Source organism: Apteryx mantelli, chromosome 5, assembly GCF_036417845.1.
Source record: "Apteryx mantelli isolate bAptMan1 chromosome 5, bAptMan1.hap1, whole genome shotgun sequence".
NCBI lineage: Eukaryota > Metazoa > Chordata > Aves > Apterygiformes > Apterygidae > Apteryx > Apteryx mantelli.
In genome coordinates, this window is record NC_089982.1 from 87,729,944 (window position 1) to 87,757,772 (window position 27,829).

The 27,829-nt window shown below is 72.1% G+C and overlaps 3 protein-coding genes across 5 annotated transcripts; 1 reads left to right on the plus strand and 2 right to left on the minus strand.

The window, feature by feature from the left end:
* The first annotated feature begins 2,777 nt into the window (after positions 1 to 2,777).
* On the plus strand, positions 2,778 to 11,312 carry TLX2 (T cell leukemia homeobox 2). Its single transcript, XM_067297270.1, has 5 exons — positions 2,778 to 3,174; positions 6,611 to 6,848; positions 7,185 to 7,365; positions 10,712 to 10,836; positions 10,907 to 11,312. The coding sequence occupies exons 1-5, from the start codon at positions 2,778 to 2,780 to the stop codon at positions 10,956 to 10,958; spliced, it is 993 nt and encodes a 330-aa protein (XP_067153371.1). The 3' UTR covers positions 10,959 to 11,312.
* A 994-nt stretch (positions 11,313 to 12,306) lies between these two features.
* On the minus strand, positions 12,307 to 15,301 carry LOC136992216 (interleukin-12 subunit beta-like). Its single transcript, XM_067297247.1, has 6 exons — positions 15,178 to 15,301; positions 14,334 to 14,555; positions 13,754 to 13,874; positions 13,485 to 13,666; positions 13,146 to 13,294; positions 12,307 to 12,523 (listed from the first exon to the last, which is right to left on the minus strand). Exons 1-6 carry the CDS (start codon positions 15,245 to 15,247, stop codon positions 12,362 to 12,364), a joined length of 906 nt encoding a protein of 301 aa, XP_067153348.1. The 5' UTR covers positions 15,248 to 15,301; the 3' UTR covers positions 12,307 to 12,361.
* Positions 15,302 to 18,105: 2,804 nt separating this feature from the next.
* DQX1 (DEAQ-box RNA dependent ATPase 1) lies at positions 18,106 to 27,810 on the minus strand. 3 transcript variants are annotated; one of them, XM_067298458.1, is made up of 12 exons: positions 27,795 to 27,810; positions 26,218 to 26,525; positions 22,792 to 22,985; positions 22,084 to 22,459; positions 21,491 to 21,730; positions 21,018 to 21,117; positions 20,628 to 20,786; positions 20,188 to 20,379; positions 19,936 to 20,061; positions 19,233 to 19,423; positions 18,953 to 19,143; positions 18,106 to 18,696 (listed from the first exon to the last, which is right to left on the minus strand). In XM_067298458.1, exons 2-12 carry the CDS (start codon positions 26,497 to 26,499, stop codon positions 18,513 to 18,515), a joined length of 2,235 nt encoding a protein of 744 aa, XP_067154559.1. In that variant the 5' UTR covers positions 26,500 to 26,525; positions 27,795 to 27,810; the 3' UTR covers positions 18,106 to 18,512. The 3 variants fall into 3 exon arrangements, with proteins under 3 accessions (XP_067154559.1, XP_067154557.1, XP_067154558.1); XM_067298456.1 differs by lacking the exon at positions 27,795 to 27,810 and adding an exon at positions 27,179 to 27,238; XM_067298457.1 differs by lacking the exon at positions 27,795 to 27,810 and adding an exon at positions 26,904 to 26,989.
* Between the last annotated feature and the right edge of the window lie 19 nt (positions 27,811 to 27,829).

The window sequence follows — 27,829 nt, forward strand, 5'->3', positions numbered from 1 at the left end:
GCTGACCGGGACGGGGCACGAGTGTGTGGGGTGTGTGGGGAGCACACACATCGCTGGGCAGGGTGCAGCTCTCGGCGAAGCTGTAGCTGTGACCCCACGGTGTGTGCATGTGTGTGTTCGTGTGCACATGTCAGGATGGGGTGCAGCTCGGTGAGCTGTTCTGTGAGGCTGTGCTGCCTGGAAGGTGTGCGTGTGTATCCACGCCGGGCTGTGGGGTGCATGTGTATATCCATGCTGCGCAGCTGGGTCTGTGTATGTGTCCGTAGCCGTGCTGGACCATGGGGTGCAGATGTGTTTGCATGTGGCTGTGCTGTGCCCTGCATGTGTGACTGTGTGTGTATCCATGCTGTGCACGTATGTATGCATGTATAGCCATGCTGTGCTGTGGCATGTGTATAAGCATGTGTGTAGTTGTGTCGTGCTGCGGGGGGGAGGGTGAAGCCGTGCTGCGCCGTGGGGTGAGTGTGTGCTCGGTGCAGCAGTGGGTGCCTGTCACCCCATGTCCCAGAGGAGCCGCCAGCACGAGGTCGGTCCCCCAGGGCGTGCAGGGCCCTGCCAAGCCGGGTCCTGGCTGCGCGCCTGCAGCCGTGGCCCCGGGATGTGCGGGTGCCCTGGGGCGCGGCAGCTGCGGCTCCGGGTGCCGCCGTGATTTACAGGCACAGGCCCCTGTAATGTCGTTTGCCCCAGACCGGTGGCGCCAGGGTGGCCGGGCGGCCGCCTCCCCCACCGGCCCCTGCCCCGGAGACGTGACCCCGCCGCCCTCGCCCTGAACCGCTGCCGGCCCGCGAGCCCCGGAGCCCTGGAGCCCCGGGATCCCGGGACCCCGCAGCTCGGGAGCCGCCGGGGCCGACCCCTGCGGCGGTCACAGCCCGGAGCGCCCGCGGGGTGCCGGGGGCCGGACCCGCCGCCCCACACCCGCTACCCACAGCCCGGACCCGCCGCTCGCGGTGCGACTATCGCGATAGTCGCCGGGAGGCACGATCCTACCCCTCTTGCCCTTCGTTAGCTGCTATCGCCGTGGCGACTCGGGAGGCCGCTCGGCGCGGCGCGGTCGGCAGCGCCCGGGGCAGAGCCCGCCCGAACCGGCACCGTCGGACCCCGCGCGGCCGCGCCGGCCCCCCCGTCCGGGGCGCAGCCGAGCACCGGGAGAGCAGCGCCCGGCAAAGCGGCCCCGCTGCGCCGCGGAGCCAGGTAAGAGCACTGCGGAGGGCCCGGGGGTGCGGGGTCCCTGTCCCCGGGAACGGCCGAACCGGGGGAACCGGGGTCCGTGTCCCCGGGAACAGCCGATCCGGGGGAACCGGGATCCGTGTGCCCGAGAACGGCGGATCGGGTGAACCGGGAAGAGCCGCGGTCCGTGCCGTCGGGAACGGCGGATAGAAGCGACCGGGGTCCGTGTCCCCGGGAGCGGCGGATCGGGGGAACCGGCGTCTGTGTCCCCGGGAGCGGCGGTTCCGTGTCGAGGCCGCGGTCCGTGTCCCCGGGAGCGGCGGATCCCGGCAATGGGGTCCGTTTGCCCCGTGAGCGGCGGATTCGGGGGGTCGGAGCCGGAGCGCTCGGATAACGGCGGCTGCGGGGGAGCCAAGCCGGCGTTCCCGGCAGCGACGGGCGCGATCCCGGGTGCGTGCGCCGGGAAGGGCAGACCGGGACCGGCTCTCCGGGTCGGATAACGGCGAAGCGGGGAGCACGGGTCCGTGGCGCCGGGGCCGCCGCAGTGGTGCCCGGCCGGAGCGACGGGGCGGCTCCGCGGCTTCGTGCCGGGCCGGCGAGCGGCGGCTCCGGGCGCGCCGCTGCGGCCCCGGCCCCGGCCCCGGCTCTGCGCGCTGAGCGCCCCGACGCCGCCAACCTCCGGCTGGCGGGACCGCCGCCCCGCCCGGCCCCGGCCCCGGCTCGGTTCGGTTCGGTTCGGGCCCCAGGCCCGGCCCGCCGCGAGGCTGCGGGCAGAGCCGGGGCCGGGCCGGGGCGCGGCGAGTCCCCGCGCCGCTGCCCGGTGTCGCGGCGGCGGCGCCGGTCGGGCCCGCGCCGCTTTATCCGCTGTTCCGAGCCCGGGGCCGCGTCCGGCGGCTCCCGAGGAGGCGGCGACCCGCGGCCGCCGCGGTCGCCCCGGTCTTCCCGGGCTGGAGGGCGGCGGTGCCCCGGGCCGGGCGGTGCCCCCGGGCGCTCGGGGCCCCGCGCACACAGTCCGGCCGCCCCGGAGCCGCGGCGGTGCGGGTCCGTGGGAGCCGCGCGGCCCCGGCTCCCCCCGCGGCTCCCCGCGGCCCGAGCCGTGCGCCCGGGGGTCCCGGCGGGGAGGCCCGGCGGCACCGGACCGGCAGGGCGGGGGCCCGGTGCCGGGGCGAGGGGGGGGCCCGGTGCCGGGGCGGGGGGGCCGGTGCCGGGGCGGGGACCCGGGATGCGCGTGCCCCCGCCCCCGGGGGCGCGGGGCTGTCCATCACGGGGCGCGGCCGCCAATCAGCGCGCGGGCGGCCGGGATTTTGGCAGGTCCAGATGGAGCGGGGCAGAAAAGCGCGTGCTGCCGGGGGGCCCCGCCGCGCCGCGCCGCGCACCGGAGCCGGCGGCCGCCAGCAGCCGCCGCCGCGGGCCATGCCCCTGCCCCTGCCCCTGCCCCTACCCCTGCCCCTGCCCCTGCCCTTGCCCCTGCCCCTGCCGAGCGGGCCGCAGCGGGCGCCCGCTGCCAGCCGCCCCCGCGCAGGGCCGCCCGCCGCCGCCCGCCGCGCCTAGGCGGCCCCGCGATGCCCGCGCCCCGCCGGCAGTGAGCGCGGCGGGGCCGCGGCGGGGCCATGGAGGCGGCGGCGCTGCCGCGGGAGGGCGGCGGCCCGGCCCCGCCGCCCCACGAGCCCATCAGCTTCGGCATCGACCAGATCCTCAGCGGCCCCGAGCCCCCGGGCGGCGGCGCGGGGCCGGCCCGGCCGGCGGGCGAGCCCGACTACGGGCTCTACGGCGGCGGCTACGGCCCCGCCTGCTCGCTCGGCTCCTACAACCTCAACATGAGCATGAACGTGAGCGTGAACGTGACCCCCGCGCCCGCCGCGCCGCCCGCCGGGGTCATCCGCGTCCCGGCGCACCGGCCCGCGCCCGCCGCGCCGCCCGCCGCGCCGCAGCCCGTGCCCGGGCTCTCGGGGCTCACCTTCCCCTGGATGGAGACGACGCGGCGCATCGCCAAGGACCGGCTCTCAGGTGAGCGCCGCCCGCGCCGCGCCGCGCCGCGCCGCAGCGGGGCCGCCGCCCGCCCCGACGGCTGCCGACGGCGCGGCGGGGCCGGCTCCGGCGGGCGGGCGGAGCGGGCGCACACCGGGGCCGGGTGCGCCGTGCCGGGGTTCGAGGCGCCGGGCTCCGCCGGGCGGGCGGGCGCCGCAGCTCTGCCCCGCCGCCGCCGGCGCGCGGGGCGGGACGTGCGGTCCGCCCGGTTCCCGGGGCGCCCGGCGGCGGCGGCGGCGGGGCGCGGGCGGGGGCCGCGGAGGGCAGCGGGCGGGGAGGCGCCCGTCGAGCTCGGGGCCGGGCTGGAGCCGCCGCACGGCCCGGCCGGCCCCGACCCGCGCCCCTCCCTGTGCCGCCGCCGCCTCCTCCACACGGGACACCGGGAAGCGGCCGCCGTCGGGGCCCGCCAGCACCGGCAGCGACAGCTCCCCCGCGGCCCCGCTCCGGTTCCCGGTGCGTGGGCGGGGGCCGGATCCGGCTTCGCGGCAGCTCGGGGCAGGGGCCGGGCCGGAACGGGGGCCCGCTCCGTGCGGCACCGGGGGGGTCCCGTCATGCCCGGCCTCGGGTCGGGCTCGGGCTCGGCACCACCGGCCGGGCCCTTCTCTGGAGCCGGGGGGCACCGAGCGCCCCTCTCTGTCCCATGCGCAGGGCGGGGGCTGCTGGGGGCACCGGGCTGCAGAGAGCCTGGGTGCAGGGTGCAGACACCCGATGTGTGCGGGGACGGGGGTGCCAGGACCCGGCTGTGTGCGGGGACGGGGCGCGGGGGCTGCGGAGAAACCCATATGTGCTGGGATGAGGGTGTAGGGACTGGGCTGCACCGGGTGCAGCGTGTGTGGGGGGCCAGGGGCGTGGGGCATGCGGTGCCACTGGGGCCAGGTGCGGGTCGTGTGGACACCCATGTGTGCATGAGGAGGGTGCGGTGTTGTTGTTGATGGGGCTGCAGAGACCCAGGGCGTGCGGAGAGTGCGGAGATGGGGCTGCAGGGACCGGGCTGTGCAGGATGCAGAGATACGTGTGTGTGTCAGTCCTCTGGGAGAGGCCGGGGCTGGTGTGTGCAGCAGGGGCAGGGACGGCAGGCTGGTGTGTGCAGGTGTCCGAGGAGGAGGCTGTGGGGTGCTGGGTGCTGCGTTGGGGGCTGGGTGCTGAGTGTCTGCGGACGCTCAGCTGGAGTGGCTGGAGCGTCCTGTGCTTGCAGAGGGGGCCGGGGTGCTGCATGCTGCATGCAGAGGAAAAGGTGCTGGGTGTCTGGGCTTGGGTGCTGGGGTGCTGGGGTGCTGGGTGCTGAATGCTGGGGCCAAAGTGCTGGTGCAGAGAAGGCCTGGCCTGGCCCGGCTCGGCTCGGCTTGGCTCGGCTCGGCTCGGCTCTGCCGGAGGCGCCTTCCCAAGATGGCGGCACTGCCACGTCTGCAGCGCGTTGCTCCCGCATAGCCGCTCGGCCGCCCCAATCGCTGCAGATGGGGCGCTGGACGCAGCGGGTGCTCGGGGCCGCCCCAGCACCGCAGCCTGCATCCCCGGGGAGGGAGTGGGGCCCTGCCGGCACGGATAGCGGGAGGTGCGGGACCCCGTGGAGGCCCCATCCTGGGCGCCAGCAGAGCCGGGTTCACCTCCCGGCCCACCCGGCTGCCCCCGTGGTGACGAAGCACCATCCCCGCGCAGGGGCTGTGCAGGAGCAGCGGGTGACGTCCCCGTCTCCTGCCTGGCGCCAGCGGTGGGCGGATGGGGCGGCGCCTCCCCGGCACGGGGTCTCCCAGCCGTGGCCATCACTCAGCGCCTCCGCCGCTGGCCTTGGGGTGGTCTCCAGGCTGCCGGCATCTGTTCGTGGCGAGGGGCCGCCCCGCTGCGGGGAGGGGAGCGCGGGGGCGTCCTTCCCCCCGACTGCGCGGCTCCACCTGCGTCAACCGCTTCCACCCCCGCCGGCGGGGAGCCTGGCGTCCCGCCCCGCGCGGCCGAGCCGTGGGTGCTGGGCGGCAGGGAGCTCTGGCCGCGCAGCAGGGCTCCATGCTGGGTGCCGGGCTGCGCCCAGGGCCTGCGTGGTGCCGGCCGGGGCCTGCTGCAGCTCTGCTTGCACAGGGTGCTGCCACCCTTCGGGCCTCCCTTCCGCCATGCCGAGCTCCGCTCGTGCAGTGCCGGCGATCGGTGCTGGGCAATGGCTGTGGTCCCCGAGCACTGGGCTCCCCATGGGCTGGCTATGCTGGGAGCACTGGGGATGGCTCCTGGGAGCTGGGCTCCCCATGGGCTGGTTGTGACGGGAACACCAGGGATGGCACCTTGGAGCTGGGCTCCCCGTGGGCTGGTTGTGCTGGGAACACTGGGGGTGGCTCCGTGGAGCTGGCCTCCCCATGGTCTGGCTGTGCTGGGAACACCAGGGATGGCTCCTTGGAGCTGGGCTCCCCATGTGCCGGCTGTGCTGAGAACACCGGGGATGGCTCCGTGGAGCTGGGCTCCACACCGAGCTCCCGGCTCCAAGGGCTCCCCGTGCCTTTGGTGCCAGGCTCCGCCTGGCAGCAGCAGGTCCCTGCGGGGACGGGACCCCGCACGCCGGCCGCGCTGTCCGGGGCTCAGGCTGCCTGCGCGCGCCGGGAACAGCCCCTTCCCCTGGCCCCTGCATTACCCGGGCAGCTGGCGGGCGGCCAGCCCAGACGCCGCTGGCGTGCGGAGGGAGACATTAGCTGCCTCCCGATGGCTCCTGGGATCCTGCCCCCTCCCCAGGGAGGGCCGAGCCCAGCCCGGAGGCCCGAGAAGCCCTGGCAGGGTCTGCAATGACCCTCTGGGGCTGGGGGACGGCTCCGTGCTGGGGGAAGGGGAGGTCTGTGCTGCCGGGGCCTTGCTGGCCCCACGTCGGCCCTTGGACCGGGCGGATCCAGGCTGCCCTTGGGGTGGGAGGCACCCCAGCCCCAGGGATCCTTGATCCCGGGGCTCAAGGACATGTCAGAGGCGTAACAGTGAGCTGAGCATGAAGCACTCACCACGTTTTGAGCTGTTCCTGGGCCTGGGTGAGCAGCTTTGGGGTGACTCAGGGTGTCCCTGCTGCCGGGTGCCTCCTCTCCTCTCCTCTCCTCTCCTCTCCTCTCCTCTCCTCTCCTCTCCTCTCCTCTCCTCTCCTCTCCTCTCCTCTCCTCTCCTCTCCTCTCCTCTCCTCTCCTCTCCTCTCCCCTGCCCGGAGCCCCCGACCCGGCGTCCTGCTGCCGCACGGAGCTCGCGGCTCCCTGCAGAGCTTGCCTTTGCCCTCTGCCAGCCCGAGCACCCCGATCCGTGTTCCTGCGCTGCCTCCCGCTGCACCCCGGCCAGGGGCTCTGCCCTGGCCCCACAGCCCTGGCCGAGTCGTGCCGTGCTGGGAGCTGCCCCTCGCCCGGGCCGGGGTCCCCGGCGCGGCCCCCTCACCCGCCCGCCCCGCTCTGCTCTGCTCCGCGTGCAGCTGCGCTGTCGCCCTTCGCGGCGACCCGGCGGATCGGGCACCCCTACCAGAACCGCACGCCGCCCAAGCGGAAGAAGCCGCGCACCTCCTTCAGCCGGGTGCAGATCTGCGAGCTGGAGAAGCGCTTCCACCGCCAGAAGTACCTGGCCTCGGCCGAACGCGCCACCCTGGCCAAGGCCCTCAAGATGACGGACGCCCAGGTCAAAACCTGGTTCCAGAACCGCCGCACCAAGTGGAGGTAACGGGGCTGGGGCAGCACCGTGGGCCGAGCCGAGGGGCGGGCACCCACAGCCGCCTCGCGCCCGGCGCCAGCCCCGGCTCTTCCCCTCCCGCGGCCTGCGTCCGTCGCTCCCCACGGCTGCCCCCCCGGGGAGAGGCTGGGCTGGAGCAGGGCAGGGCGCCCCGTCCCCACGGCATGTGCTGCGCGGGGTCCGCAAGGAGCAGAGCAGCCCCACGCGCCCAGCCCTGCCCCGGTGCCGGCAGCCCCGGGCGAGACGCGGCAGTGCCAGGAGCGGGACGGGTCTCCTGGCGTTGGAGGCAGGCGCGAGGCTGGAGCTGCTGCTTGTCCTGGCAGGAGGCAGACGGCGGAGGAGCGCGAGGCGGAGCGCCAGCAGGCCAACCGTTTGATGCTGCACCTGCAGCAGGAGGCCTTCCAGAAGAGCCTGAGCCAGCCGCTGCCCCAGGACCCGCTCTGCATGCACAACTCCTCCCTCTACGCCCTGCAGAACCTGCAGCCCTGGGCCGAGGACAATAAGGTGACGTCCGTCTCGGGGGTGGCCTCCGTGGTGTGAGGCCGCTGCGGAGCAGAGGGGGCCGGCCAGCCCCTGCGCCCCGTGGGGGCCTCGGACTCGTCAGGTGGAGGTGGTGGGCAGGAGGGGGCCGGCAGGGTCGGAGCCCGGCACCTCCGTCCCCGCGGCAGGAAGGGGGCTGCCGTTTCCCAGGAAGGCTCCTGCACGGCAGCCCCCTCCCCGTGCCCAGCGCCGGCACCCCGGGGCGGCGGACGAGCCCCTGCGGGTGGACTCCAAGGCTCTGCTGACTGCTGACTCGAGCGCCGCACGGACACGGGTGGCCCCTCTTCTGCCTGGATCCTGCAGGGGAGCCCGGGGCCGGGGCGCCTCTCCCTGCCTCCCGCTGCCCCTCTCCCAGGGGCTCCCAATCCCAACCCACGGCGGCAGGCGGCAGCGCCAGCACCGCGTGGGGGTGGTTCCCCTCCCCGGGCAGGTCCCAGCACAGGGCCTGATCCCCATCAGCAGATCCCCGGGCCAGGCCAGGCCGCCCGGCTCCCCGTGGGGCTGCTCCAGCCCCGATCCTGTCCGGGGAGGGCAGATCCTGGTGCGGGCAGGGAAACCGCCTCCCCAGATTTACACATTCCCAGTGATGGAAAATCTCCCACTGCCCTTGGTAACCAGTTCCAGTGGTGGATTGCATCACTCGCAAACACATGCCTTATCCGAGTCGGAGTTTGCCAGCTCCAGCTTCCAGCTGCAAGTCCCCTGGCTGGAAGAGGAGCCTCTCCCGGGTCATCACGGCCCCTGCACCCCTCCGAGGTGCTGGACAGACGGAGCTGTTTGCTGCCCGGCCTGGGCTCCCGGTGCTCCCAGTCTCTGTGCCTGCTGGTTTGCCAGCTCCCTGCGGCCCCGGGCCCGGATGTGCCATTCCCGCAGTGACACCGGTGATGGACACAAGATCCCCAGTCATGTTGGAGGATTGTACCAGGCCTTCGGGCCACCTCGGGGCAGGTGTGCATGGCCTGCCGGCTCCCCTCGTGCCTGCCTCCAGCCCTGTGAGCCTCCGGTTCCCAGGACTCCCTTCTCCTCCTGCTGGAGCTGCCTGTGTTTTGGTGAAGGACTGAACCTTTGGCCTAGCGTGACCTGGAGTTTACTGGTCCCAAGAGGAGGCAGAGGTGTCTGCTGGGATCTCCAGCTGCAGAAATCCCCCTGTTCCAGCAACCTTCTCCCACTCTGGCCTGTGACCTGTCCTTTCCCATAGTGACACCCTGAGTGTCTCCCTGTCTCCCATGGTGGGGCCGGGACCACAGCGCGGACCTCCCCGAGCTGAACGAGGCCTGTCTCCTGCCCTGCTCTCCCCAGAGCCGCAGGGACGAAACCCTTAGTCCCACCTGGTCCCAGTCCTGACCCCACTCCAGCCAGCCTCGGCCATGCCAAGGCTACCGGGATGGGGCAGTGCCCCTGGGTGTGGCAACGTGGTGCCCAGACATGGGGGGCCCCATCTGGGCCAGCTCAGGCCACAGTCCCCAGCAGTGCACGGCCACAACCCTAACACCAACCGCAACCTTAAACCTTACCTTAACCCCCAGCCTAATCCTAACCCTAACCTCAACCTTAACCTCACCCCCCACCATAACCCCAACCCTAACACTAACCCCAGTTCCCACTCCAACTCCCATCCTAACTCTAACTGTAACCTTAATCCCAATCCCGGTCCCTACCATAACCCCAAACTCAACCTTGACCCCAACCCTGACCCTCATTCCAACCCCAAACCTAACCCTAACCCCCACCGCACCCCTAACACTGACCCCTAACCCCCACTCCCACCCCAAACCTAACCCTAACCCCCCTCCCACCCCTAACCCAACCCTAATCCCCACCTCCGCCCTAAGTCCCACCCCACCCCTAACACTGACCTCTAACCTGAACCCTAATCCCCACACCAGCTCTAAACCTAATCCTAACCCGCACTCTACCCCCCACCCCGTCCCTAACACCTAGCCCTAACCCAACCCTGACCTCAGCCCTAACCCCCACCCCCACCCAGCCCTGCCCCCCCCCGCCCGCCCCGCCGCTGTCCATGGTGCTGCCGGCGCTGCCCGCGGCGCACCGGGCTGGCGGCGCCTGCGGGGGCCCGGCGGGCGCGGGGCCCGGGAACGGGAACGGGGAACGGGGAACCGGCGCTGCAAGGGAGGGACCCCTCTCCGGGCACCAGCAGGACCCTGCCCCCGCCTGCAGGCCCGTCGGGCCGGGGCAGGTCCTGCCGGCGCCGGCAGTGCTCCCGGGAGGGGGCGGGCGGCCGGTGCCTGTTCCCCGGCGCCGGGATTGGCTGCGGCTCCGTGACGCGGCCCCGTTTTACCGGGGGGAGCCGCTGCGGCGCCGCCGCAGAGCCGCCGGGATGAGCGCGGCCGGCCCCGGCCCCGGCCCCGGCCCCGGCCCCGGCCCCGGGGGGCGGAACGACGGCGCCGCCGCCTGCGCGCTGGCGGCCGAGGGCTGGTCCCGGCCCCCGCCCCGGTCGCGATCCCGGTGCCGGGGCGGCGAGGCGGTGCTGCGCGCCCGCGCCGAGGCGGCCGGGTACCGGCGGCTGCTCCGCGCCCGCGCCGCCGAGGTGGAGGCGCTGCGCGGGGCCGTGGGCGCGCTGCACCGGCAGCTGGAGGGGCTGCGCGACCGGCGGAGCGGCGAGCTCGCCAAGTGCCAGGTGCGCCCGGGGCCGCCGCCCGGACGCCTGGGGCTGGGGGGGGACGGACACCGGGGATCGGGACCGGGGACCGGGGACCGGGGGGGCCGGACGCCTGGGGCCGGAGGGGCCGGACACCAAGGATCGGGGGGGGCCCAGACGCCTGGGGCCGGGGGTGGGGGGGCCCAGATCTCTGGATTTGGGAGAGGGTGTTGGGGGAGCTGGATGGGGTTGAGCAGAGCCAGGAGGCCTGGGCTGAGGGGAAATGGGGGGGGGGCAAGGGGGCCTGCATCGAGGGGAACCTGGACACCTGGGTTTGGGGGAGGGTGAGGTGGGCTGGACACCTGGGGGAAGGGGGACTGGGTGGAGCAGGGGGCCCTGCATACCTGGGTTTGGGAGGGGGGGGTCCAGGTGCCCAGCTTTCCTGGGGAAGGGGAGCCAGGTGGGGTTGGGGGGGGCCTGGACACTTGGCTCTGGAGGGGAAGAGGGGCTGGATGGCCCTGGGGGGGGGTGCACGGGTGCTGGGGTTCTTGGGGAGGGGTGGCCCAGCTGCTGGGGTTTGGGATGGGGAGGTGCGGGCCTGGATGCCTGGAGTCCGGGGGAAAGGGGTCTGGGTGGTGCTGAGGGGGCCCGGACACCTGGGTCCCACGAGGCTGGACCGGGCCCGGCAGCACTGACCGTCCGGGCCCACAGGAGCGGGTGGCGGAGCTGGAGCGGGAGATCGGCGAGGCCGAGCAGGAGATGGCCCGATGCCTGCGGGAGTACCCGGCGCTGCTGCGGCTCCGGATGGCCCTGGACGTGGAGATCGCCGCGTACCGGTACGCGGGTGGGGGGGCCGGGCCGGGCCAGGCCGGCTGCAGGGCTCAGCCCGGGCCGTGTCTCTTGCAGGGAGATGCTGGAGGGGGAAGAGCTGCGCCTGGGCTCCGCAGCCCCATCGTGATGGGACCCCCGGACCACCCAGATCTCCATGCTGTGGGACCTTGGACGCCTGCGTCCCCCTGGACCCCAAACCTGGGGAGCCCTGGACTTCTGTGCTGTGGGATCCCCAGAGCCCCGGGACTCCCACGTCCTGGAACCCCCAGACTCCCAAGCCATGGGGCCACTGGACCCTCTGGACCCCCAGACTCCTGGGACCCCTGGACCCCTCAGACCCTGCCCCGGGAGGCCCTGGCACCCCAGGAGGGCAGCGCCCGCCGGGCCGCACACTCTCACCAGCCTCTCCGGAGCAGCAGCAGGGCTGGGGTCCTGGCCCCGGCCCACGTGGAAGCACCTCAATAAACGCCCCGTGGCATTACCCGGAGCCGGGCAGTGTGTGGTGATGGGGCTGGGGCCCGGGGCTGGCCTGGGGGTGCAGGGGCTGCCTCGCTGAGGACCGGAGCTGCCAGCTGGGCACCCTGCCTGCAGGGATGTCAAGGGGGGGGGAGGCGGCATCGCCACGGCCATGGGGCGCAGGGCTGAGCCCCGGCTCCCCCGACAGCGGCCACGGCTCCATCCTGCCCTGGGGTCCGGCGCATCCTGGATCAGGGTGTCGGAGGGGCAGCCCAGGCTCCCTGCCCCATGGGTGGTGGGGACAGGGTGTTTCCCTGCCCCTGCTGCCCCCCGGCCCAGCACACGTGCCCTTGATGTGTGGCAGCGCGTCCCTGCCTGGGGTGCTGCACATGGGGCCCGGCAAGGGTGCCACGGTGGCCCCCAGCAAGGGGGCGGCTTTTGGGGGGGGGGGGTTGATGAGGAATGGGGGGGGTCCAAGACATGCAGCCCCACGTACAACTATTTCGGGCACCTGGAGCCTCCTGTGCAGAGGGCAGGCAGGCGCCAGCCCTGCCCGCAGCGTGGCCGGCTGGAGCGCACCGGGGCCGGCGGGACCGCGGCGCGTGGACAGTCAGCGCTGGTGCGGGCGATGCTCCGTGCATCGCTCTGGGCCTGCCTGGCCCGGCCCGGGGCTGGTGCAGGCTGTGGGGCCGCGGCAGGACCCCACGGGAGGGAGCCCGGAGCTCTGCAAGCCTGCGCGGGACGGGCTGCGCCTGGCGAGGGGGCTGAGCCCGGCCTTGGCGCTGAGCCGCCCCGCTGCCCGGCAGCCCCCACCTCACACATGCAAAGCCTCAACCAGCTTTGTCTTAGCAAAGCCAAGCTCGGTTCTTTAATGGAGAGATTAAAAACCCACTTCAAAATAAAAGGGGTTACCAGCCGCCGGCGCCGGTGTCCGCTGCAGGGTTGCGCTGCCAAGACCCCGCTGCGGCCCTGGCTCCTGCAGACGCCCGCGGGCTCTGGCCCAGGCGTCCCCCGGTGCCGTGGGGTGCAGCGGGGCGATGGGCGTGCTGCGAGCAGGGGGAACGGGTGCACGGGTCAGCGCGCCGCCGGCCCCCGCTGCCGGGCCGCCTCCATGTCCTGCCAGGCGCTCCAGGGGCTCCAGGTGGGGCTGGCGTAGGGGTCGCTGCAGCTGATGCGCACTCGCCGCGCGCCCTCCCGCAGGCTCGTCTCCTCCGCGCCCTCCAGGTACTCGTCCACCTGCAAGGCAGGGCTGCGGTGGGGCTGCCGGGGCCGGGCACGGCGTGCGGGCGCCCGTGTGGGCACCGCCTAGGGGGTGAGTTTCCCGGGAGGGTGGGAAGGAGCGGGGACGGAGCAGGGGAGCGGGGATGGAGCAGGGGAGCGGGGACGCTGCCCCACGCAGCGGCTCTGGCAGGGAAGCAGAGGTGAGGGCTGCGGCCACAATTTCCTGCCCCCAAGGGAACGGGGAGGGGAAGCGATCCCCGAGCGTGTAGTAGGTCACAGTTCCTAAATGACAGCCCTGTGCAGAGGGAAAGGTCCCGGCTGGGGTGGCCTTTACTAAAGGACAAAGCTCTGAGTCAGACAGGAGAAAAAATAAACCCAAGTAAGAGTGGAGGCAATGCAGCGTGGGCACGGAGCAGCACAGGCACGGAGCGGTGCGGGCATGGGGCAGCGAGAGCACGGGGCAGCATGGACACAGGGCACGGAGAGGACATGGCAGGGGCAGCACGGGGCAGCAGGGGCACAGGGCTGTGCGGGCACAGGGCAACACAGGCGCGGGGCAGCATGGACACAGGGCCGTGCAGGCACGGGGCAGCGAGGGCACAGGGTGGCGAGGGCACGGGGCAACTCGCAGGGTTACCTGTGTGCCGTTGAGGAGCTCGTACTGCAGCCGGTAGAACAGGGCGAAGTAGGACTTGGGAAGCGGCCAGGAGGCTGGGGGGGCCCATGACAGGTACAGCCGGTCCCCCCGCCGGCGCACCGTCAGCTCCTGCGGCGGGTCGGGCTGCACTGTGGGCACAGCGTGGCGGGGATGTCACCCTGGGCTGCCCCGCACGGGATGGACCCCCCTCCCCACCAGCCCCGAGCACCCCAGCCCCGAGCACCCCGCGGGGCTGGGCAGGACGGGGCTGGCACCATGAGCATCCCCCTGGGGGAACGTCCCCATCGCCGGACCCCACCGCCGTGGGTCTGGGCTCACCGATGTCGCGGATGAAGAAGTGGACGGTGAAGCTGAGGAAGGAGTTGTCCGAGAGCCCCTCGAGGTGCAGCTGCAGCGGGTGCAGCTCCTCCGCGAAGGGGCAGAACGAGGGGTCGGTGAAGCTGGCGTTGAACCTGCCGCGGTGGCCGGCCACGTGCACCCAGTCGCCGAAGGAGCCGTTGCTGCGGGGCAGGGGCAGGGGCAGGGGTGAGGGCGGGCGGCCGCACGGCCAGGGCCAGGGCCAGGTGCGAGGGCACCCAGGCACCCACCTGCGCGTGAGGCGGGCGCGGAAGACGGCGAAACTCGGGGCCCTCCAGGAGCAGCGGAAGGAGCCGCGGTAGGACTCTGCCTGGCAGGAGACGTTCATGCCCTCCTCCTGGCCTGGTGGGGCTGGGAGGGGGTAAAAGATCAGGGCCCCCAGCCCAGGGAGGGTTGCACAGCCTGGGCTCAGGGTCTGCCCCACATCCATCCCCAGCCCTGCTCTATCACCCCACATCCATCCCCAACCCCTGCATCCATCCTCATCCCTGCTCTATCACCCCACATCCATACCCAACCCCTGTATCCACCCCCAACCTTGCTCCATCGCCCCACATCCATCCCCAAGACCTGCTCCATAACCTCGCTTCCATCCCCAGCCCCTGCATCCATCCCCATCCTTGCTCCATCGCCCCATGTCCATCCCCAAGACCTGCTCCATAACCTCACGTCCATCCCCAAGACCTGCTCCATAACCTCGCATCCATCCCCAGCCCCTGCATCCATCCCCAGCCCTACTCCTTCAGCCCCTGGTCTCCCACAGCGGGACCGTGCCGGGCTGTGCCCTTGCGCCCAGCCAGCCCCACATACACGTGCTCCTGACCACCACGTAGGTGGCGTCCAGCAGGATGGAGCCAGCCCAGCAGCTGTAGTTGCCAGTGGCCGGCAGGTCCAAGCCCAGGATGGTGAGAGTGCGTCCCTCGGCGACGAGCTCTGCCATGGGCTCCGGCTCCCCGTTCAGCGTCCAGGTCACTTGCTGCTCTGAGGTGTTGCATTTCACCACCATGTCCTCATCCAGGTTCCCGACCTGAACTGCACGCAGGATGCAGAAGCTGGGGTCAGATCTGGGGCTCTGGTGTGGGCAGCCTCCCTGCCAGCCCAGCATGTGGCTGTGCTCCGCATCATCCCTACTCCACCCCTTCTCCGCTGTCCCCAGCACTCCTCCGTCATCCCAAATCCATCCCCAGCCCTTGCATCCATCCCCAGCCTTGCTCCGTCACCCCACATCCATCCCCAGCCCCTGCATCCATCCCCAGCCTTGCTCCATTGACCCACATCTGTCCCCATCCCTGCTCCATCACCCCACATCTGTCCCCAGCCCCTGCATCCATCCCCAGCCTTGCTCCATTGCCCCACATCCATCCCCAGCCTTGCTCCATCGCCCCACATCCATCCCCAGACTTGCTCCATCACCCCACATCCACCCCCAGCCCAGTTCCCAGACTCCCGTGCCCGTTCTGCCCCCGTCCTTGTCCCCCCCCAGCAGGGATGTTCACGTCCCTGAGCTCATGAGCCCCTCATCAGAAGGCTGTGGACACAACCCGCTCCCCCGCTGCTCAAGGGTCCCGCACCCCTCAGCCCCCCAGCAGTGGGGCACCGCTGCTCCCCCCATCCCCATCCCCTCCGCTCAAGGCCTGGCCCAGGCAGGACTCACACTTCTGGGGGAAGGCGGTCAGGGCATGGGCGGAGGTGAGGCACAGCACCAGCCCCACCAGTGGCAGCATCTGCGATGGGAAGAGCAGCGACACGGTGAAGGAAGTGAAGGGGACCGGCCGTGTCCGGGTGAAGGGGACCGGCCGTGTCTGGGTGAAGGGAACCGGCCATGTCCCAGGCAAAGGGGACCGGCCATGTCCCAGGCAAAGGGGACCGGCCATGTCCAGGTGAAGGGAATTGGCCGTGACCAGGTGAAGGGAACTGGCCACATCCAGGTGAAGGGGACCGGCCGTGTCCAGGCCTATGCTGGCTGCAGGACAGGCGAGGGCAGAGCAGCCTCAGCCCCAGGATGGCAGCGGGATCAGGCACTGGGGAAGGGAGCGGTGCTGGGTGGGAGCAGGTGGAGAAGCCTCGCACCTGGCTGCCAGTGGACAGGACGTCCCAACCCCTCCGGCCCCGGCCCAGCGGACGCCTCTCCCCGGCTGGAGGCTGCGACCCTGCGTGCAGCAGCAGCAGCAGCATCCCTGCGCCGGGGCTGCCCCACGCCTGGCAGCTCCTGGGGGTCCCCGGGGACAAGGTGACAGCGCTCGCGGCGGCCCCGGCCCCCCCGCCGTGCCTACCTTGCTGTGTCGGCGATGCGCGCTGCTCCAGCTGGCTCGGCAGGGTCTGGGGGTGCTGAGCTGGCCCACTATATACCGAGCCGGGACCCCGTGGGGCTGCCCAGAATTGAAACCAAACCCACAAAGCATCACAGTTCTTAGAAGAGGAGAAAGCTTCACGGGGAGGAGCCGCGAACCAGGACCTGACTTCAGCCCCCGGCCCACAAACCTCAGCCTCGGCACGGGCGCTGCCCGGCGCGGGAAGCGGCGGGGGCCCCTTGCCTGCCCCGTCCATGGGCATCGCCGGGGCCGTGAGAACGGGGCTGCCCCCTCCTGCCTGGGCACCGCCTGGACGGGGGCGAGTGGACGCCGCAGGGCCAGGAGGGGTGCTCAGCACCCTTGCACGCAGATCCCCGGCCACGGGGGCCCGCAGGCCCTGCAGCAGGGTTTGCACCGCGCCGCGTGCTGCACGGAGCCCGGTGCATCGCAGGGGAGGGCACGGCCGCGCCGGACAGGGGCCGGAGCGCGGGAAGGCGGCCACCACGGCTCTCCCTGCTGCCAGCCCGGGGAGGTGTTCGCAGGCACAGCGGCGCGGTCTGGAGGGGACGACGGGGCACGGCGCCTGGGGCCAGGCTGGGGTGCAGGACAGCCCTGGGCACACGGCGGGGAACAGCCCGTCTCCGTGCGGCAGAGAAGCCCCGGGAGCGGGAGCCAGCCCTGGACGAGCGTCGGGGCTGGGAACAGCTCTGCCCGCACAGGGCTGGGGAAGCGGCAGGGACGCGGGGATGCAGGCACGGCGGGGAGCTGGCGTTTGTACCGGGGGGCCGCGGGGAGGCAGGAGCGCGGCGGCAGCAGGAAGGCTGGAGGAGGGAGCAGCAAGGCGCAGGTCGGTGCAGAGGTCTGGGGCGCAGCAGCAGCTGGGCGCCCACAGCACTTGGTGCTGTGCCCCTTCCCTCCCACGGCTGAGCAGCTGCCCCAGCCACGGCTCCCATGGGACACAGCCCAGAGCTGGGAATGGAAGGATGATCTGGGGCAGGCACAGCAGCTGCCTCCACCCTGTGCCTGCAAAGAGCAGCCCCGCTCCCGCTGCGCGACGGCTCCGCGAAGCCTGGCAGGGTCCCGGCCCTCCTCTGGCCCCAGCCCCGGGGATGGGGACGGGCGCCGGGGCAGCACCCTGCCCCGCTGCCCCCACGCTCGGCCGTGCCGGAGCAGGACCACGGGGGAGCCCTGCTGCCCCCCGAGCTGGGGGCAGCGGCCCCTTCCAGCGGAGCCTGGCCACGGAGGCAGGCACGACACGGGGCGAGGGGGCTGGGGGCGACCACAGCGCGGGCAGCTTCCGCCCCCGGCCAGAGCCCAGCAAATCCAGGCTTGGAAAGGGGTAGCGAGGAATGAGTTGCGTGGCTCACGTACTTTCTGGGGTTCCTAGAAGGCGAGGGGGAAGTTCGGGCTGCGCCTCGGCCGGGGGCGGGGGAGAAACCCTGCCGTCACCTCTTGCTGCCCAGCCTTCGAGGCTCGGGCACCCCAGGACCGCGCTGCGGAGCCTCAGGGCCCTTCCCGGGAGCTGCCAAGCGCAGCCAGGCTGCGGCAGGGACAGAGCGGCTCCCTACAACCGCCGACGGTCCCGGAGCCCCCGGCCCACCTGGCACGCTGCCGCAGGGAGCAGCGAGGGAAAGCACCAAGTGCTGCAAAGCTGGAGGCGACGCCGGGGCAGGGAACCATCCCCGTCCCCACGTGCACCCCAGCCCCCATGGAGGCGCGGAGCGAGCATAGTGGGGGCCGCATGCCGGGCCGGAGCAGCTGAGCCTCCGGCACATCCAGACGGCTGCCTGCCACCCCCACAGGCCACAGCTTCCCCTCCGCTTCTGCAGAACAGGGCGAGCGACCGCGGAGGGGAAGACCCGGCACAAAGGCCAGGGCTGCCCCTCGGAGCATCGGCGAGAGCGGAGGCAGAGGCGCGGTACCTAGAACCGGAGGGGCGAGGTGAGCGAGGCCGGGGATGCACCACGCTCAGAAAGCCCCCGCGTGGGGCTGGGTGGAGGAGCTGGGATGGGAGCAGCCAGCGCTGCCCCGGAGGATACAAGGCTCCGGGAGCAGAGGGAGCCCCGGCAGCACCAGCGGCAGGGCAGCGCGGCTGGGCCGGCGCAGCGACGGAGCCCTTGGCCCTGCGGGATGGGGCTCTGCTCCCCCCGGCCCTGGTGGCCCGGCTGGACCCCGGCTCCAGCCCCAGGAGCAGCAGCACACGCGCAGTGAGGGCAGACGTCCCCCAGCCCGGCCAGACCCCGCCGGCGCGGACACCACCTTGCCCTGCAATTACCGACTCCAGGCCGGGAGCAAAGGTCACAAAACTTTATACAGGCGAAACCCGCAGCAGCCCCGCGGCCCCTGGGGAGCTGCTCCCCCGAGCGGCGCGGGGAGCCGGACAGCAGGGCCCGGCCCCCGCCGCCGGAGCAGCCCCGGGTGGAGGGAGCCCGGCAGGGAGCTCCAGCGCAACGCGCCGGCACGGGGCCCCCCCTCCGCCGCGCCGGGCTCTGCCCCCGGGGAGACGCCCTGGGGCTGGCCCCGCGGCCCCGCTGCAGCTGCGGCGCAGCGCTGTCGTCGCTGCAGGCTCTGCCCACCCTCCCTCCCCGGGGAACGGGACAGCCCTGGCAGCGGCACTGCCCCCCGGGCTCCCGCGTCCCCCGCCGTCGCGGCTGGGCCCGAGCAGCCCCTCCGCGCAGAGGGCTCCGGCGGCTCCTGCTCACTGCACCACGCAGACCTCCCTCTCTTCGTCCTCCCCTCCAGCCGCCTCTTCCAGCGTCGGCTCAGGCACCGCGGGCACGTCCTCTGCTACCGCCACCTTCTCCCGCAGCTCCGTGAGCAGGTCGCGGCTCTCGCTGGCCGGCAGGTTGCTCAGGTAGTACTGGGGCGCCAGCTCCACCAGCCTAGGGGAGACGGAGGGTCAGCGGAGGGGCAGCCAGCCCCGGCGGGGAGAAGACGGGGCCCGGGGCTGCCTCCAAGGAGGCCTCGCTGGGAGCAGCCTTCCTGCTCCCCCGGACGGGGCCGTCCCATCGCCAGCCCCCGCGCCGGGCCAGGCGTCGCCCCTGGCTCCGCTGTGCTCCTGGGCTGGCACCAGCTCCGGAGCCAGGCGCAGGCACAGCCCAGGCGCGATCCAGCCCTTCCCCTTCCCCGGGTGCTCACATCTGGGGCTGGATCTCCGAGACCACGCGGAGGCAGTTGTCCTGCGAGATGGTGAACTCGTGGTAGAGGACCCAGGGGGGCAGGCGGCGGGGAGGCCGCCGCAGCAGGTAGCAGCAGGTGGGGGGCAGGTGGGCCACGTGCTTGTGTGTCAGCATCACGTAGTTGCCGGAGCCGTCGATGTCCCGGGCCACCTGGGGGCAAAGTGGGGGGAGCGAGTGGGGCTGCCAGGAGCCGCCCCCTCGCCCCGCACGGCAGGGACCCTCGCGGGCCCCCAGCCCACCTTGAGGAAGTAGCCGGAGATGAGAGCTCTCTGCAGGTTGAGCACGTTGCTGTCGGTGCCGAAGGCGGGGGGCGAGACGGGCAGCTCGATGCGCCGCATCACTTCCAGAAGCTCGGCCCGCACGACGCCCGCCAGCCGCAGCGCCTCCCCGCTCACCGCGTGCTTGCGGCACCAGCCCTCATCCGCGTCGTCTGCGGGCAGAGCGGGCTCAGCGCGAGCAGGGCCAGCGCTGGGGAAGCGGAGGCCCCTGCTCGGAAGCTGGTTGCCCAGCGTTGTGCTGTCTCCATCCTTGGAAATGCTCAAAACCCGACTGAACAGGGTCCTGGGCGACCTGCTCCAGGTGACCCTGCTTGAGCAGGGGGTCGGACTAGATCTCCAGAGGTCCCTGCCAACCTCAACCATTCTGAAACACCCCGAAGCTGGTGTTCTGGCTGGGCCAGGGGCTCGTGGGCTGTGAAACCAGGCACCACAGCTCCCACAGACCACGTCCCCTGCAACGCAGCGGGGACAGGGACAGCGCAGGGAACGCGGCCCCCACACCCGGGTTGGGACCCCCTCGCAGCCAGGCTGCAGCAGCTGGACGCTGTTGCCATCACAGCGCTAGCGTTTGCTCCAGAAAGGGACGGGGGTCGTGCAAGGGAGCTGTGGGGGCCTCGCGGGGTGCTCGGTCCCACCCGCAGCCGAGCCCCCGCCCCGCACTCACGCTGTTGGAAGGCGTTGAACACGTTGATGAGGGTGAAGTGGTCTCCGTCCGGGTGCAGCAGGGCCCGTCGGCACGCGGTCACAGCCTCCTCCAGGTGCGCAGAAGGGGGCACGAAGCAGGGGGAAACTGGGGACAGCGCAGAGGGAAGGGTCAGCGCATCTCTCCAGTGCCTGCTCCCGGGAGCCACGCCATCCCCTGTGCCCACGGCACGCCTGGCTCCGGCTCTGGCTCTGGCTCCGGCCCCCGCGGTACCTGTGAGCATGGCAGCCAGGCTGACCATCTCCTCAACGCAGTCGAACTCGCAGGAGGCGATGAGCGCCTTGGCCAGCTGGGGGTCCAGCGGGAACTCCGACATGATGATCCCCACCTCCGAGAGGTTCCCGTCGTCGTCCAGGGCTGCCAGGTAGTCCAGGTCCTCCAGCGCCTGCATCAGCGACTCGGGGGCTGGGGCAGGGCATCAGCTGGCTGCAGGAGCAGGCAGCGCTGCCCACCCTCCGCCCGCACCCGCGGGGCCCCGCCGCCTCTCTCCGAGGAGAACCAGGGCTGCGGAGAGCGCTGGCCCCACAGGCGCAGCAGCCGCCCCAGCCTCGCCGGCTCTGCCAGCCTCCGGCTTCTCGGTGTGGGGCAGAAACGCTCGGCGGTCCCGACAAGCCTCCCCCATGCCAGGCCCCTCTGCGCCCCGCGGGCGCTACCTGGCCGGTCGAGGAAGTCGCACTGGCCCATGTCGGCGATGTCCAGGCGCTTCAGCAGCAGCACCAGGCGGCTGAGGCTGGTCTCGCTCACGTGGGGCGCGGGGCTGGGGGGCAGGCGCTGCTCGTAGAAGGCCTCCGAGTAGAGGCGCAGGCAGGTGCCTGCAGGCAAGAGGCTGTGAGCTGTGACCGTCGGAGGATGGAGCACAGCAGGGACAGGGCACCACGCGCAGCCAGGGTTAGGGTCTGGGGCAAGGTGGGAGACCGCAGCTACGCGGCTGCCGCGGGCCCCGCATGGGGTGGGACGACAGCCGGGCCTGGAGAGGCACATTCAGGGCGTCCTCCTGCCCCTGTTTCGGCTGCCCGTGGGACGCGTGGGGCCGGGGCTCTCACCTGGGGGACTGCCCGCGGCTCGCTGCATGCGGGACTCTGCCTGGCTCTTGCTGATGGGCCGCAGCACCTGGGACTCTGCCCGGATCCGGGGGTTGTAAACCTGCAGGATGAGGCCATGAGAAAGGACACCCGCAGCCGTGCCCCCGCCGGCTCCAAAGCTTCCTGCGCCCCACCGCCGTGGCGCCGCTGTGAGGCGAGCTGGGCCCCAACGCGGGGGTCGCGTGCTCCACGCTGCAGCCCGGGGCATCGCTCAGCGGGAGCCCTCGAGGAGCAGAGGGCACAGGCACCCGCAGCCCCCGCTCCCTCCCCAGCCTCTCTTTTTCCACTCACCAAGCTCAGGCCGGCGGCAGAGACCCCGGGAGCTTCCCTCCCCGCACCGCTGACTGCACCCAGAGCAGACAGACCCAGGCCCGCCGCTCGCAGCCGCGCGGCTCCCCGTCCGCGCGCCGCCGGCACAGGCCAGCATCGCTCACATTGCGCAGCTCCAGCCCTGAGTCAATGACGAAGCGCACGGTCCCCAGCGAGAAGGACGAGTCCGCGAGCCAGTGCGTGACGATCACCCTCCTTTCTCGGCCCTTCTCCTCCAGCGTCTCGTACACCTTCTGGGCCGCACGCCCCACGCCGGGATGCAGGGGTAGGACCAGCAGCGGGCCCAGCCCCGGGTTCAGGGCCACGGCCTCGGTCTTGATTGCTTCGCAGCACTCGGTGATCTCCTGCAGGGAGGGACGGGGGGGACAGCAGTAAGGTCCCGCCACCACGGCGAGCCGCCCCACATCCCCGGGGCCAGGGCGCGCTGCTCCGTGCCCATCCGGCCGGCTCCCGCCTGCTCCGCGCGGAGGGATCCTCGAGCCCGCACTGTGCGGCAGCTCCCGGCAGAGATGTCCTGCTTCACACAGTCTCATCCCCCAATGCCCCCAGCACAGAGCGGCCCCCAGCCTTTCTCAGCGCTTCCCTCCGCGCCCGCAGAAAGGGATCCCCAGCCAGACCTCTCCTTCCCCCTTCCCCGCCCCCAGCGCCTTTCCCTCTCCCCGCGCTCGCGGCACGGTGACGTCCCCGAGCTGCCCACCTGCTCGCTGGCCAGGAAGAGCAGCACGTGGCCGGGCTCCTGCCGCCGGTGAACGTCCAGCACGGCCTGGCAGGCGGCCGCCACGTGGCCGCGGGCCTGCGGCTCCCTGTAGAGCAGCCGCGGCGGGGGGCCGGGCTCCGGCACCCGCACCACGGGCGGGTCCCCGCAGAAGGCACGCAGTCGCTCCTCCAGGCACGGCGAGGTCACCACCACCACCTTGAGCTCGGGGCGCTGGCGCAGCACGTCCTTCAGCAGCCCCAGCAGCACGTCCGTCGGCACCGTGCGCTCCTGCGCCTCGTCCAGCACGATGACGCCGTACTGGCGCAGCAGCGGGTCCGACGTCATCTCCCGCAGCAGCATCTCGTCAGAGCAGTACCTGCCGCAGCCCCGGCCCCGTCAGGCCGTGGGGGAAGCAGCGCGGGATGGAAACCCACCACCCGATGTCCCCAGGCGGCCGCTCGCCCCCTCCCCGCTCCCATCAGAGCTCAGGAAGCAACACTCACCCTGACAGGGAGCAGGCAGCCGAGTTCATCGCTCCCCCAGCCCGGCCAGGACGGATTAAGGGATTACGCCGCAGCCGGGGAGCGCAGCGGGATTACAGCGCAGCGCGACCGGCGCTCCCAGCACCGCGCCGCCCGGCAGGGGCCTGGCCAGCGGGCGAAGGCGGGCGAGCGCGGGCTCCGCTGCCGGCTGCGCCGTGCCCCTCACCTCAGGATGGTCTCCGCGGTGCAGCAGTCCTCGTGCGGGACGCAGTAGCCGACCTCGTGGCCCAGGTTAAGGTCCATCTCGTCCGCCACGCGAAGCGAGAGGCTGAGGGCGGCCAGGCTGTGGGGCTGGGTGCAGGCCACCAGGCCGTGCGCAAACTGCAGGGAGAGGGCGTACTCCGCACACCACTGCGGGATCTGCAAGGAAGAAGCGTCCGTCCGGGGCCTGGAGGCACCGCCGCGCTGGCCAGGAGCGCGGGGCGTTCCCCTCCCTGTCGCTGGCGCTCAGGGACGCCCTGCAGCACGGCCAAGCTTTGCACAGCGCGACGCCACGGCCCCCTCGCGGGGTCCCCCGAGCGCTCCCGGGGCTCTGCGTGGGGCAGCGAGAGACGCCAGGGAAAGACCACGCTGAGCCGCCTCGAACACACGGCGACAAGAAAGCGCTGCAGCCCCGGGAAGGGAAGGGAAGGGGAGCCTGGACATCGCCACCCCCATGCGGGGCAGCGCGGAGGCCAGACGGTCTGGAGGGGGTGGCAGCTCCACACATCCGAGCAAGGAGCATCTGCGAGTTTCCTGGGATCCCAGCTCCAAACGCCACCACAGCAGGAGCTGGGCGAGACGGTGCCGTCCGCCAACCTTCCCAACCGGCCGCCGCAGCCGGCGGCAAGGTCCCGGGCTCCAGCAGCCCGAGGACCGTTGCCCGGACGGGCGAGACAGGAGCCCTGCCGGTCCCGGACCGCCCACGGCTCTGGCAGAGGAACAGGGCAAGCGCAGAGAGATCCTCCTCCGAGCCAAACCTCCCAGAAACGTGTCTGTAGGACTTCCTGAGCCAGAGGTTATAAAGAAGCATTCAGTAGCTCCTCAGGGACTTGACTTCCCAAGTTACCGTTATTTCTCAGCCCACAGCATCCTGTGCAGGGAGCTCCACAGTCTCATCCCTATGAGACACCGTGGCCCCCGGCTCTCGTGGTAAGGGCCCGGGACGACTGCCCTGTGCATCTCCACCCTGCCACGTCATTCTGCGGGCAGAGAAGTTACAAGGGACATAACTTCTTGTCCACATCAAAGTCTTGGTCTGTCAGTCCTTCCCTTGCAGAGAGGCCGCTCCTCCTCTGACCAGTCCCCGCTGCCCTTCTCCGCACCTTTCCAGTCCGCCACACTCGGGGTTTGGGATTGCGGGATACACCCCCTAACTGCACGTTCATGCCTTCATTAGGAGAACTGGCCCCTTGCTCCTCTTTGGTCCCTCTCCCGTCACCTGCCGTCTCTGCAGGGAAGGCCTGAGCAGGCCCCAGGTCAGGAAGGTGGCTGCTACCCACGGCAAAGGGGGCAGGTGAGCGGCCGCTGGCGAAGTCCACGGGACCCTGCAGCAGCCACGAGCCTGTGGCAGGGGCTCGAGCCCCCCCCTGCGGGCCCACAGGGCTCGCTGACCACCTCGGAAGCCCCAAGGTGTGAGGCAGGAAAGCAGCGTCAAGGTGACAGCTGCGTCCCGAGCATCCAGCCAGGTAGCGCGGGACAGGCTCCTGGGATCACGCGGATGCTCCTCAGGCACTGGAGACCAGAATTTGCCATTTAACTCTGCTTGCAACACCCCAGCCCACCTCACCCACTTGCTCAGTGCCCCATGCATCACCGGTGCACAAGCGGTCCTGCTGCTCCCCAGTGTCTGTACAGCACCCGGAGGCACAGACAGGCCCGGGAGGCAAAGACCTGCTCGAAGACCTGCCCTCGGAGAGCTCTCGGCTGCGCGAGAGCTCGCGCCGTCAGCCTCGCGTCCGGGACTGCATGCTACCAGGCGCCGGCAGTAGCCACGGGTGGGCTTGCAGTCTGCTCCTCCGCCTGGCCCTGCAAGTCCCCATGAATCAGCCCTGCTCGGACGTATCTCCGTGCACAGCTCTGGGCTCTCCCCGCTGCCTCCGCTCCGCCCGCAAGGATCGGTGAGGGTGCCAGCACAGAGCGCAGGCAGCCCTCTGCCACGAAAACGGCGAAGGGACCCGGCTCATGCGTCGCTTCTTCCCTCTTTGGGTAGAAACGTCAAATTAGAGGGGTGTTGTCGCACCACCACACAGGGTCGGATGCTTCGTGCAGTCCTGTGAGTCAGGCCAGGTCTGCTTGCCTGCTCAGGGCACGGTCTTTCCAGAGTCCTGCAGGGACTTCACGCAGGGCACCCGCACCTAAGAAAGCCCCGCTCTGGGGCCAGAGGAGGCCAAGGCCTGCACAAGCCGCGCTCAGGGTCCTTCTTCCCCCAGAAGGGACCGCACGGACAGGGCTGTGCTCGGAGCTGAATCCCCGGGCCAGCTGCTGCGGCCTGGTTACACCCAAGGGAGGTGTTTTGGGCAAGTGGCCCAGAGCCCCGCTGGCAACACCCTGATAATCCCACAGGGCCTCCGAGCTGCCAAGCTTTGCTCCAAATCGCATACGGCCCTGCTGAGGCCCACAGCTACCCCAGCAGCTTCCAGGTGAACCCTCCCCCGGTCAAAGTCTGCGTGACGATGTCTCCAGGTGCCGTGCCAGCACTGTCAGAGGAGGTCAGCGTCCCTGGACACACGTGCTGGGGCAGGCGGGATCCTGGCACCCCGCGCCTGCCACCTGCTTGGCACTGTCCAGCCTGGCTGCCCTAGCCTGCCGCCGCCGCCCCGGACACGCGGTGCCGGGGCAGGACCGCTCCCTCTGCCCGCATGCCTCCGTGCAGCTCCCAGAGCGGAAACGGCAGCGCCGCCTTCCCCGCTCCCGCGCCAAGGCCTGGAGCACCTGGCCCAGCTCACTCCTACCGGCCCGCTCCCGGCACAGGCTGGCTGGCTTGGCTGGCTCCGCGCGACCCTGCCTGTCTTCCGGGCTCGCGCCCTCCCGGGTGCTGCGCCGCAGAGCTGGGAGCCATCCCGGGCCGCAGCCCCGGCAGTCAGCTCCTCTGCCCGCCCCGCAGGCTACCCAGGGGTGCCAGGATCTCCGTGCTCCTGCCTCCCTCCCGCAGCCCCATCCGGGCTCGGATCTCCCGGTTTCAGCACAGCCCTGAATGCCTGCCAGCCGCGCAGTAAACACTGACTGACGCCACCCCGCAGGGCCGGCCCTGGCGCGCCGGGGAGCGAGCGCAGCCAGCCCGCTCTGCCGGGGATAGGGTCCGGTTTTCTCCATGCCACGTGGGCTGTGGTTCTCCCACAGCACAGCTGGCAGGTCAGATCCGCACACAGGACCCACAGGGAAGGCAGCTGCCTCCGGGCAGGACAGAGCAGCTGCTGACAGCAACATCAGAGCTATTCGGAGCAGGAATGACTCTTAGCTGCCACGAGGGCGCAGGAAGGGACTGTCCACGGAGCAGTCGGTACCACAGCCCTGTGCCGGGCTCCCAGACAGCAGCCTGGCCCTCCCCAACCTCACGCTGTGCCGGTGGGGCCGGGCGCTCCCGGCTGCCCTGGCACAGCCCCCTCCTCACCTGCGTGCTCTTGCCCGTGCCAGGAGCCCCGGACACCAGGACGATGCCACTGTTGCCCTCCAGGTGCTCCATGAAGCTGTACTTGGTGGTCCAGACGGGCAGGTCGCGGCGCTGCCGCAGGAGCTCGTAGTAGCGGGAAGAGAAGGGCAGCCCATCGTAGGGGTTCACCTCCAGATCACTGTCGCAGCCCAGAGCCGGGTCGTCCTCCTCCTCGTCCTCATCCAGCACGGAGCCAGGGCCGTTCTGCCGGGGCGGGGAGCCGGGGGCCCCGCTGCCGGCCATGGCAGGGCGCTGCGGGTGGCCGGGTGCTGCAAGGGACAGGCAAGAGGGGGGCTAGGGCCGCTGCAGGTCCCAGGAGACCCGGCGCAGAACCGGGCCAGCCTGGCGCAGACCCACCCTCGCCGGTGCCCCGGCAAGAGCCCGGTGCCGGCTCCCTGCGCCCGGCAGCACCCTCGGGGCAGGGGGGACCTGCCGGGGCACTCGCATGGGCAGCAGGGTCTGGGCTGCGGCAGAGGGAGACAGACGGGGGGGGCGAGGCCAGGCTGTGGGGCAGCCGGGACAGGCGGGCGCAGATCGAACCGGACCAGAGAGAACCGGACCGGACCGTGGGGAAACCGGGACAGGGAGGGGGCAAGACTGGGGCACCGCGAGCGGGGCAGAGGGGGAACCGGACCGGGCAGAGGCACCTTGAATGGAACAGCCGGACACGGACAGCTTGGGCGCCGGCCCGAGGAGCACGGGACAGCCCTGGCGGACCGCACCGGACCGAACCGCACCGCACCGCACCGCACCGCACCGGCTGGGCACGGGGACACCGGGATGGACCGGACAGAACCAGGGGCCCGGACTCAGCCCAGCCCGGCCCGGCCCGAGCCGCGGCTCTGGTTCGGGCCCCGGATCCGGTTCCGGTTCCGGTTCCGGTTCCGGTTCCGGCCGCGGCGCGGCCCGGCCCGCGGCTCACCTGCGCGCACCGCCGCCACCTCGGGGCTCTGCCTCGGGAGACGTCAGGTGACCGCGGGCGGCGGTCACGTGGCCCCGCCCGCCGCCGCCAATCAGCGGCGCCGGGCGGCCCCCGCCGCGCGGAGGCCACGCCCCCCCCGCGGGCGCCGTACCGCCCCTTCAGCGGCTCGTGCCCGCCCACCGGGGCGCGGCCGGTCAGCCCCACCCCCCCCGCCCAGTCCACCAATCAGCGCGCAGCACGGGCCCCTCCTGTTGCTAGGCGCGGCGGTGCCTGCGTGGCAACGGGCGGGCGCGGGCCTAGCGCGCCGCGGAGCCTCGGCCCGTTACCGGGGTCACGGCCTGGCCCTGGGGCCGCGGGCAAGGCCTAGCCTGACCTGACCTGCGGCTCGGAGGCCATGGCCGTGTGTGGCCCTGGTGGGGCCGAGCCCTGTCCCCCATCCCCGCAAGGGCTGCAAGCCACAGGGCCCCGCCGGGGCACGGGGCCGAGCCCTGTCCGCCATCCCTGGGAGGGCTGCCAGGCAGGGGGCCAGCCCCGTCCCCTGTCCCCGGGGCACCAGGGCTGGTGGGTGACGCTTGTTGTGTTTCGGTTACCAGATTTCAGTCCACCTGATGCTCACCATGTGCTGCCCTAGTTCCCTAACGAGGTGCTGCG

Bases quoted from the DNA above. Each gene is read 5' to 3' on its own strand.
- TLX2 (XM_067297270.1), top strand. From the start codon at position 2,778: ATGGAGGCGGCGGCGCTGCCGCGGGAGGGCGGCGGCCCGGCCCCGCCG. The intron at 7,366-10,711 runs GTGACGTCCGTC...CCGGGCCCACAG, and splicing joins CCTGGGCCGAGGACAATAAG to GAGCGGGTGGCGGAGCTGGA. The intron at 10,837-10,906 runs GTACGCGGGTGG...TGTCTCTTGCAG, and splicing joins GTGGAGATCGCCGCGTACCG to GGAGATGCTGGAGGGGGAAG.
- LOC136992216 (XM_067297247.1), bottom strand. From the start codon at position 15,247: ATGCTGCCACTGGTGGGGCTGGTGCTGTGCCTCACCTCCGCCCATGCC. The intron at 13,295-13,484 runs GTGAGCCCAGAC...CTGTGCCCACAG, and splicing joins CTTCTTCATCCGCGACATCG to TGCAGCCCGACCCGCCGCAG. The intron at 12,524-13,145 runs GTAACCCTGCGA...CCTGCCTTGCAG, and splicing joins AGCTCCTCAACGGCACACAG to GTGGACGAGTACCTGGAGGG.
- DQX1 (XM_067298458.1), bottom strand. From the start codon at position 26,499: ATGGCCGGCAGCGGGGCCCCCGGCTCCCCGCCCCGGCAGAACGGCCCT. The intron at 20,062-20,187 runs GTACCGCGGGGG...CGCTGTCCCCAG, and splicing joins CCTGGCTGCCATGCTCACAG to TTTCCCCCTGCTTCGTGCCC. The intron at 18,697-18,952 runs GTGAGCACCCGG...CGTCTCCCCTAG, and splicing joins TCGGAGATCCAGCCCCAGAT to GCTGGTGGAGCTGGCGCCCC.